Source organism: Fistularia commersonii, chromosome 1, assembly GCF_037954325.1.
Source record: "Fistularia commersonii isolate RoL2024-O1a breed Wild chromosome 1, RoL_Fcom_v1.0, whole genome shotgun sequence".
Lineage (NCBI taxonomy): Eukaryota > Metazoa > Chordata > Actinopteri > Syngnathiformes > Fistulariidae > Fistularia > Fistularia commersonii.
This window is the reverse complement of record NC_141284.1, coordinates 15,598,768-15,608,117: the sequence shown is the minus strand read 5'-3', so window position 1 is coordinate 15,608,117 and position 9,350 is coordinate 15,598,768. Positions and strand designations below refer to the sequence as shown.

General features: G+C 45.7%; 1 protein-coding gene across 5 annotated transcripts; it reads left to right on the top strand.

Moving 5' to 3' along the window:
* The first annotated feature begins 46 nt into the window (after positions 1–46).
* Positions 47–7,702, top strand: snx6 (sorting nexin 6). 5 transcript variants are annotated; one of them, XM_086150855.1, is made up of 14 exons: positions 47–79; positions 2,358–2,405; positions 3,284–3,388; positions 3,547–3,657; positions 3,768–3,889; positions 3,984–4,107; positions 4,317–4,412; positions 4,790–4,895; positions 5,008–5,083; positions 5,180–5,219; positions 5,299–5,385; positions 5,571–5,730; positions 5,972–6,057; positions 6,339–7,702. In XM_086150855.1, exons 1-14 carry the CDS (start codon positions 62–64, stop codon positions 6,390–6,392), a joined length of 1,233 nt encoding a protein of 410 aa, XP_086006981.1. In that variant the 5' UTR covers positions 47–61; the 3' UTR covers positions 6,393–7,702. The 5 variants fall into 5 exon arrangements, with proteins under 5 accessions (XP_086006981.1, XP_086006992.1, XP_086006972.1 ...); XM_086150866.1 differs by having other exon boundaries at positions 2,355–2,405; positions 5,302–5,385; XM_086150846.1 differs by having other exon boundaries at positions 2,355–2,405.
* The last annotated feature ends 1,648 nt before the right edge of the window (positions 7,703–9,350 follow it).

The following is a 9,350-nucleotide window of genomic DNA, read 5'->3' as shown; positions in this document are numbered from 1 at the left end:
GACCCTCAAGCAAAATATAAAAGATCGGGGAAATAAATAAGTCTGAGGCTTCCTGCTTCTCATGGCTGTTACCTTTCAGGTGATTTCAGCAATTCTTTAATTCGCGTGTACGAAGTCATTTTCATGTGAGCTGGTAATTTTCTGGGAAGTTTTCAAATGTCTGTCAGTCACTTGAGGTTTCGGGTGGAATTGCAGGTGATTGTTGGGGCAGCTTTAGAGGTGTGTCTCTCTCTTGTAGATACACGTTCTGGTTTGGTGGTTCGACAAATGCTTTATTTTTACCTGTGTATTTCTAATTGGGGTGGGACCCTATATGCCCCCCTTGTACCCTCACTTCCACCATCACAACTGAAGACAAGAGGACATTGAAATTTATTCAGAGCCCTGGAAACCAGTAACAGGGGAAAGCACTTAACATAAGGACTGGAACAAAAATTGAATTGTATGCTTGCAAAAAGCCTGCGATCAGAGGGAGCCTAATGTTAACTTAGCACAGGGGTGGACAAACTTGACTTTTAAAATTTGACAGACGGGCTGGGTTACCACAAGATATGATACTTTAAAAAAAATAAAATAAACAAACGTATTTGTTAACAGTGCATATCAAACTCGTTTGACATTTGCTTTGAAAATAAAACCAGCTTGGTTTTGAAGGCTCTGATGTTTGCCTGCATTTCATGCACAAACCGGTTTTCCCCTTGTAGCTTCACATCCAGCTCATTCATGTGTGTCAGTATATCCATAGGAAAGGCTAAATCAAAAAGCCAATCTGTGTCATTCAGCTCAACAAAATTCTCAAGTAGCTCCAAAAATGAAATAATCTCCTGTTTGAGCTTCCACATTCATTGATCCAATCATTCAGTCATTCACATCAAGTATGAAATATGAATTCTGTACCAATCTTTGGCGGGCCAGGTTAAAAAGACCAACGGGCCGAGGTGGGCCGCGGGCCGTAGTTTGCTCAACCCTTGCTTAGCATGTAGGCTGGACACCGTTTGCTGAATGAAAACTGCAAAGTAATAACTTAACATGAGTATTGCATTTGAAGGGGGCTTCTAAGCATCCGTTATTGAATTAGAGGTACTGTTAGCATAGGTATTTTGGGGTCCTCATCTAAAAGTTAGATGGGAAACATGATTATTTCATTTGTTTTGCTTCAGTTTCAGTTTCAGTTTCGGACTCATCAGCAGTTTTGAGCACATTAAGCCTCACATGATTCATTTTTATCCATTCAGAGCAGAAACAGCCGAGGACTCGACACCCTCGACTGCCCAGATTTGACATAATATTAGGGTCTGTTGCCCCGTCCAGGTACCAAGATGAACAGCAAGCAGATAACAAGTGTTTTTACTTTTAGTCAATTTGTTCCAACAGAAATGAAGATGTTGAGGTTCTCCTTGGGAATGACAAGGATGGAATCAGGTATGAGTCCACTAGAGGGACACCACATGTTAGACTGGCTTCTCTGACCTTCTTTCCAAAGAATCTGAGATCGTTCTGTCAAGTGCAGAGGAGGGATAGTGAATGTATTGGTAGAAGGATGCTGAGATTGAAACTGCCAGGACCACAGGAAAACCAAAGAGAGGATTTATTGATGGGGTGACAGAGGACATGAAGTTATCTGATGTCAGAGAAGGGGATACAGGGTTATATGGAAGAAATGGTCTTTCTTCTTTTCCTTTCAGGGGTTCCCACAGGGATTCAACTTTGTCCATTTAGCCCTATTCTCAGTATACGAGTGAAAAATTCAATCGCAAGTGAGCGTAAAAATGAAGTGATTGTTATTCTTTGAAGTTATCACAATGTAAATGATTCTAATAAAAAATAAAAATAAAGACTTTGATATACGGGTGATTATTTAGTCAACAAAACAAACTGACTAAAAATGTGACATTTCTTTCTTGGAAAAAAAAAAAAAAATCCAAATCATTTATCAAATTTCATTCCAATCATTATGTATGATACAATATCAGGCAGATGGAGTACCTTAATTCTGTAACCCTTTCTTGGGTTATGATGTAATAACTGCTACTTTTGGGTGGGAATACTGGAAAAATCCCACAATTGCTGTAATTCGGTGAATAAAACAAAACGGAGCTTTTTCTGTTGTCTTTCGGTCAATCCGTGACGTAGCCTTCGCCGCCGTGACGTCACCTCCCTTCCTGTCTCCACCCGTTCGCAGCCATGATGGTGGGTTCGTCTCCTTGCTCTCCCGTTCCGCTGTTTTTTTTTGCCTCCGTCTCCGAGTTTCTGAGCTCCGGCGGGGCTCCGACGGGGTTGAGGCTGGCGGCTTGGTATTGTGCCCCGACTGGTGCGCCGGTGAACTAACGCCTCTTTGCTCTGTGTCTCCGCAGCAGGAAGGGCTGGACGACGGACCCGACTTCCTTTCCGAGGAGGACCGGGGGGTAAGCGCTTCCCCCGCCCGTGTGTCCGCTCACCTGTCCGCTGCCCGCTCACCCCTCCGCGGCCGTTCACCTGTCCGACCGTCAGGGCTCCCTTTAGCCTCCTTTCCCCGAGCTGTTAGGGAAGCTAGCTACCCGCTCGAAGCTGCCCCTTGTAGCCTAGCGTCCTGCTAACGGCGTTTAGTCTCGGTGTGTGTATGTCCAGTCTGGCCGGTACTTCCACGCCGAAGCTGCTCCGGTGACCGTACGGCCGTCGGTTCACCGACGGGCCGTTAGCTAACCTAGCTAGCCGGATTTATAGCGGTTAGCTAACAGGCTAGCCATCGGGTTTCATCCCATTAGCGCGTTGTTGACGTTCTGCTGTCACATGACGTGCTCTAACTCGCAACTATGCATGGGCGTGCACACGAGCACGCCGTTGCTGCGATGATTGATGGGTTCCGGTCCAAAAACAGCCTGACGGTAATGTCCGGAACCCTTCTGTCGGTTCGCGTAGAGTCGGCCGTCGATGCAACCGAGAAGAAATCGCTTCTCACTGGATGCACGGTTTCATCTGGTCGCAAATCCGATCAAATTAACCGTTGAATCGATGAAAGTGTTCAGTTGGGACCCAGGCACTATGGAAGCCCCAGCAGGACGAACATTCCGCTATGCTAAGTTTCAGTAGTATTATCTATGATAATTAGGAGTAATTGTGGTGTAATACCTCACATTTGATGGTCAGTTTCTTGTTTTCGTGAAGAAAAACACAAGTAGTCGAATTTGGTCGAAGACTTGGTTTGGACCCAGGCCTGACAATAGTTCTGTATGCTTCCCAGTGATCAAACCTATTAAGTTGTGACTGTTTCCATGGTGACACCTGGTGGTTTGTGTGTTTGCAGCCCCGGGCCGTGAACGTGGACCTGCAGACTGACGCCACCCTGCAGGTTGACATCTCGGACGCCCTCAGTGAGAGAGACAAGGTCAAGTTCACTGTCCACACGAAGGTCAGTGTGTGTTAGAGATAATGGATAGTGCTTCTCCATCAAAACCCAGCAGAAGATCCAGCTGAATGAAGCAGCAAGAAATTATCTCTTAACATGCTCCAAGTGAGGAGCTGAGATCACAAGTCATATTATGTTTGCATGCACGTATGCATCCACAGAGCTCTCTCCCCAACTTCAAGCAGAATGAGTTCTCTGTGGTACGACAGCATGAAGAGTTTATTTGGCTTCACGACTCCTTTGTGGAGAATGAGGACTACGCGGGATACATTGTGAGGACACGCAACACAACACACACACACGGACGCCACCAGCAACAAAAACATTTAAACAAGACAAAATTTATTCTGATTGACCTCCTGATGATGTCATTGTGGTTCAGATCCCCCCTGCACCCCCCAGACCAGACTTTGATGCTTCCAGAGAGAAACTGCAGAAGCTTGGTGAAGGAGAAGGATCCATGACCAAGGAGGAGTTCACCAAGATGAAGCAGGAGCTGGAGGCGTGAGTCCCTTCTCTCTGACTCACTGAGCTGGAGGAAGTGTGTGTGTCTGTGTGCTTGCGTGTTACTGGTGTCTGTGTACCTGTCTCCCGTCAGAGAGTACCTGGCCATCTTCAAGAAGACAGTGGCCATGCACGAGGTCTTCCTGTGTCGCGTGGCGGCCCATCCTGTCCTCAGGAAGGACCTCAACTTCCATGTCTTCTTGGAGTACAATCAGGATGTAAGTGACCTCTGAATCCCAAAGGAGATTGAGGGAGCAGAGTTACACAAACCGCTTTTCTAAGAACTTGTGTATTAAGCACATTGGGTTGACTCAGCCCGATTTCGATTGATGCTCTTCCCACACAGGGGTACGCTCACAAATAGCCATTGAGCATGTAGTGCCTGCAAACGGAACCCTTCCTTACCTTTGACCCTTGTTTGTGGCAGCTGAGTGTGCGGGGAAAGAACAAGAAGGAGAAACTGGAGGACTTCTTTAAGAACGTGGTGAAGTCGGCTGATGGCGTCCTTGTGGCCGGCGTCAAGGTGAGCTTCACCCTCCTTTAGCCTGTGACCCTCATGGCTCTATGACCAGAGCAAGTGATGTCCTGACAGTGGGAAATTGGAACAGCTGAAAAACTTGTCTAGAAAATTTCTTCCAGGATTTTATCATGTAACACGGGAGTTTAAAGAAGATAGTCGTCATGTTTAATTTCCACACGTGCCCAAGGTTGCTGTAGTCACCAAGAGAGAAGCAATGTCCCTCCATCGTCCGTCAGAAGCAGATCCTTCTCTAAGAGCAGTTTGAGACCATCACAACAAGTGTTTAGTGCCGTGTATGGGAGGGAGATGGTCAAACTGGATGAAGTGTTTGTCTGCTGGAATATGTAATAGTGCACTTTATCACTTCCCTTTTTATCCAGGACGTTGACGACTTCTTCGAGCATGAGAAGACGTTTCTGTTAGAATATCATAACAGAGTAAAGGATGCATCGGCCAAATCTGACAGAATGATTCGCTCACATAAAAGTAAGAACCACAGGTCGGACACCAGGGTGTTGGTAGTACTTGATTTAACTGTGTATATGTGTGTGTCTGTGTGTGCGTGTGTGCGCATGCGTGCACTTGCCTGTGCGTTCAGATGCAGCAGATGACATCAACAGAATTGCCTCGTCCCTCTACACGTTAGGGACACAGGATTCCACAGAGCTCTGCAAGTAAGACAAAGTTTATGATGACCTTTGACCCCAGAGGTCAACATCCATAACACCGAGCACTTTGACCAGATTTTAAACACTGACCTTCTCTTCCAGGTTCTTCCTCAAAGTGTCAGAGCTCTTTGAGAAAACTAGGGTATGTCAGTCTCCATGTCAGTTGATGCCAAACCCTGTGCGTCACTTCCTGTCTGAATATTTGCTCTGCTGTTTGACAGAAGATTGAAGCTCGAGTTGCAGCGGATGAAGACCTGAAGCTCGCTGACTTGCTGAAATACTACCTGAGGGAGTCGCAGGCAGCCAAGGTTAGAGGCCCCCACTCGCTGTGACCCTTCGCATTGCAATTAAATCCTGATGCACCTAAAGGTGGACTTATTAGAGACTATTTTCACCAGCAGATAAGTCCACACTGCCAGCCACCAGACTGAATTTATAGTTAATGGATGATCGTGTTGATGATGATGGCATTGTGTGATGTCACCCTCTGCAGGACCTGCTGTACCGGAGGAGCCGCGCCTTGGTGGACTACGAGAACGCCAACAAGGCTCTGGACAAAGCTCGGGCTAAGAACCGAGATGTTCTGCAGGCCGAGACCAGCCAGCAGCTCTGCTGCCACAAGTTCGAGAAGATCTCAGAGTCAGCCAAGCAGGGTGGGTCCACGCTGCCTTGACAATCCCTCACATACGCTGTCCTGATGGCCTCTATTACATATCGCCATGATGGGCCATCACATGTGCTGACCTGATGGTTGATCACACATGCTGTGGTCAGGAGTTGGATTCTAGACCGGTTCCAGTCCCTTCCTCAGATAGCAGATGGGGGTGTGGACGGGTGATTGTGCCCCTCCCCTGATTGGACGACCCTCTGATGCTCTTGGTCTTCTATTCTCAGAGCTCATAGACTTCAAGACCAGGCGAGTATCAGCATTCCGGAAGAACCTGGTGGAACTGGCAGAGTTGGAGCTCAAACACGCCAAGGTAGGGTTCATCATTTTTGGCTCAGCCGGGCTCGGACCTTCATCGGGCCGACCTCCTCCAGCAGGTGAATCTGATGAGGTTGAGAAAATTACAAACCTCTTCTATCAGTGATTTGTGTGTCCTCTCAAGTTGAACCATCCAGCCCGTTCCAGTTGAGTCTGACATGTCAACTTCTGTTATGATGTCATTAAGCCAGGACTTGTGAACCCAATACTCCATTAATGCACGTTCAGGTATTGTTATGTCTTTTTGTTGATATCATGTTGACCTTTGACCTGCAGGGGAACCTCCAACTGCTGCAGAGCTGTCTCGGCGTCCTCAAAGGAAACCCTTAACTACACGGTTGTTCTCGTTGCCAGCTGGACATGCCCCCCTTGCCACATTCCCCAACACCCCCAGCTGGACATACCCAGCGGGGTTAGAACCAGTCCGACAGACGGCATGAGAACTCTGGATCCGCTGAGAGAGAAAAAGAAAAAGCGGGAAGTTAGTCATCTTCATCGTTAGCCAAACACTTTTTTCTCCTTCTCTTCCTCTCTTCCTGGTCCAACTGTTCCAATTTTACCTGCAGCTCCTGTACTGGTCCAGCCGGTACTGTTAGGACTTCCAGTCACACCTGCAGTACCTGTACTGGTCTACAGTTTGTGTGATCGTAAATGTCCCAATTCTGTCCAATCTGAGAGAATCCCAAGTCGACTCGGGTCAAACATGACCCGACTGTCACGAACCCTTTCGGGCCCTATCTGGACTCAGATCAGTTCCCTTAAACCCAAACCTGTCCACAACTCTTATTTTACTGTAAATTAATGGCATGAAAAAAACCAACTGGCGGTGAAATGATGTAACTTGGATGGCAATACAAATTATAACCTCTGTCAGCTGGAAGCCTTAACGTGGTCATAAAAGGTACAAGATAAGGACATGATCCTGTCATTTCAAGGTTCTAGATTCTCTTACTTGTTGAAGGATCTAGGCCTGAGCAACATGGAGACCCAGACCAGGTCCGAACCAGCAGCATAGCAGATCTGGCTAGTGGGCTCCAGACCAGTCGGGAGCTGCTGGGCCAGTCAGGTTCAGGGTGAAACAGGTCATTGAAGCCAGTCCCATCAGTGCGGTTTCAGATGGGGTTATCGGGGCCCATTGGGGTCAGTCTGGTCTGGCGTCTGTCTGTCTTTGCTTCTTCTGTCTTCATCACTTTCTGTCGTCTTATTTTGGCGGGGGCTGCGGTATGTTTGAACTTCCTGTGCTGCTGCTGTTTGTCTGAGTCTCAGTTCTTGTTCTTATTAAAATGTAACATCACAAATCAAAAGCCTTGAACATGTTTGTATTGGTTGGCTAACCACGCCAATAATCTTTGTCATTAATCACAGCTGGTGTCGTGGGCGGTCCCTAGGTCTGTTTGCCTTAATGTCCGCCGCCATGTTGATTTCATGTTGGGCAAAATGGAGTGCGTCCTGTTTGTTCGAAGATGCAACTGAATGTTTTTTCACTTGATGTGACCAAAGCTTCTTTTAATGATTTGAGAAGAGGAGAAGCGCGTGGAGAATCAAACGTGATTATTGATTATGAATCTCAGCGGGTCTGTAACCGCCCCACCCCCCGGTCATTCTGAGATTGAATAAAACTTTACAGACACTTTTCTTAATGCTCGTCTGTGTGAACTTTCCTGTGACAGCCAAAGGGAAGAAGCCAAGATGACTTTTGTATGACCTTTCCTGTTACAGCCAAAATGAAGACGCCAAGATGATGTTTGGTCATGAGTGTGCTTAATTTTGCACAAAGATCTAAATGGAATATGGTTGCTGTCAGTTATTGCCTTCTTCCCATGACCTGATATCCACGATCATAACCCAAACTTGCAACGTACAGTTCAGTGAAACCATACAGGTCAGAAAAAACAGTCACATGACAACAGAGTATTAATGGTAAACTACCAAAAAGGTGCTGTTTGCGCCAGAGTTCACAAATACTCGGTAATACATGGGTCTCAATACTTGCATTGAAAACAAAGAAAGACTGAAAACAGATCAGAATCTCACTGATACTGAGAAGGTCCATGAAAACCAGAAAGAAATTAGCTAAAAGGAATTCAGAAGCAGTGACAAAAAAATTGAGAACTTGAAAAGAAACTTTTTAAAAGGAAGATTAACTTGTTTTCCATGCATTTAAAGCTTTTTTTATGCTACTTTTCTGGAACGGTTAGACGATTCCTGAAATGTAGCACATACATAGATAATAAGCAACAGGATTTCTATTAAGCTAAAGGAATAACGTTGCAAAGAAGTTCCAAGCAGGGTTATGCCATAAAAGATTTCTCAAGCTTTGAGCTATTGGTCATGCACTGCACAAATCTGGCCTTCATGGAAGAGCAGCAAGAAGAAATCCATTGTTAAAAGAAAAACATCAGAAGGCCGGTTTGCAGTTTTCCAGAAGCCATGTGGGGGACACATCAAACAGGTGGAAGGAGCAGCTCTGGTCAGATGAGACCAAAATTGTGGTAGAAAACACTGGTAGAAAACCAAAACTGCACATCACTCTCAACACACTGTCCCCACTGTTAAACATAGGTTTGGCAGCATCATGCTCTGGGACTGCTTCTCTTCAGCAGGGACAGGGAAGATGGTCAGAGTAGATGGGAAGATGGATGGAGCCAAATACAAGGCAATTTCGGAAGAAAACCGGTTGGAGGCTGAAAAAGGTGGGAGGCTACAGCATTGGTTCACCTTCCAACAGGACAAAACCCCTCAACATAAAGCTAGGGCAATAATGGAATAGTTATAAATGAAACATATTCTTGCGTGAGAATAGCCCAGTCAAAGTCAAGGACTAAATCCAGTTGACAGCTTGTGGCAAGATCTGAAAACTATCATTCACAAACACTCTCCAATTTTATATTTGTAAAATAAATAAATAAAATGTGTATATATATATATATATATATATATATATATATATATATATATATATAAATCGTGTCTGTTCCGTGGTAGGATTGTGTTGGAATGAGTCCTGTTTAGTTTTTTCTGGAGGGAGCAGAATTTCCGTCTCTGTTTTTCCTTGCAATGTTGTGCCCTCTCTTCCGAACCTTAGAACTCCCTCCACTACCAAACCAGGAAGAAGTGATGTTTCCTCCCTTATCTGTGTGAGTTTGGTTTCCAGGACGTCTATCATGAAGTGCATCTGTCTTATCCTTTCATTTAGAAGCTGTCACTGGGTTCTCTGAAGGATGCCATCTGCTCTGTGTCCTTTGTATTCTAAATTTTTGAGTTTTTAGTACCTGAAGTCCATCTGCA

Excerpts from the sequence above, each read along its gene's own strand:
- snx6 (XM_086150846.1), top strand. Across the intron at positions 5,084-5,179 it reads GATTCCACAGAGCTCTGCAA|GTTCTTCCTCAAAGTGTCAG; the intron begins GTAAGACAAAGT and ends CTTCTCTTCCAG. Across the intron at positions 6,058-6,338 it reads TGGAGCTCAAACACGCCAAG|GGGAACCTCCAACTGCTGCA; the intron begins GTAGGGTTCATC and ends TTTGACCTGCAG.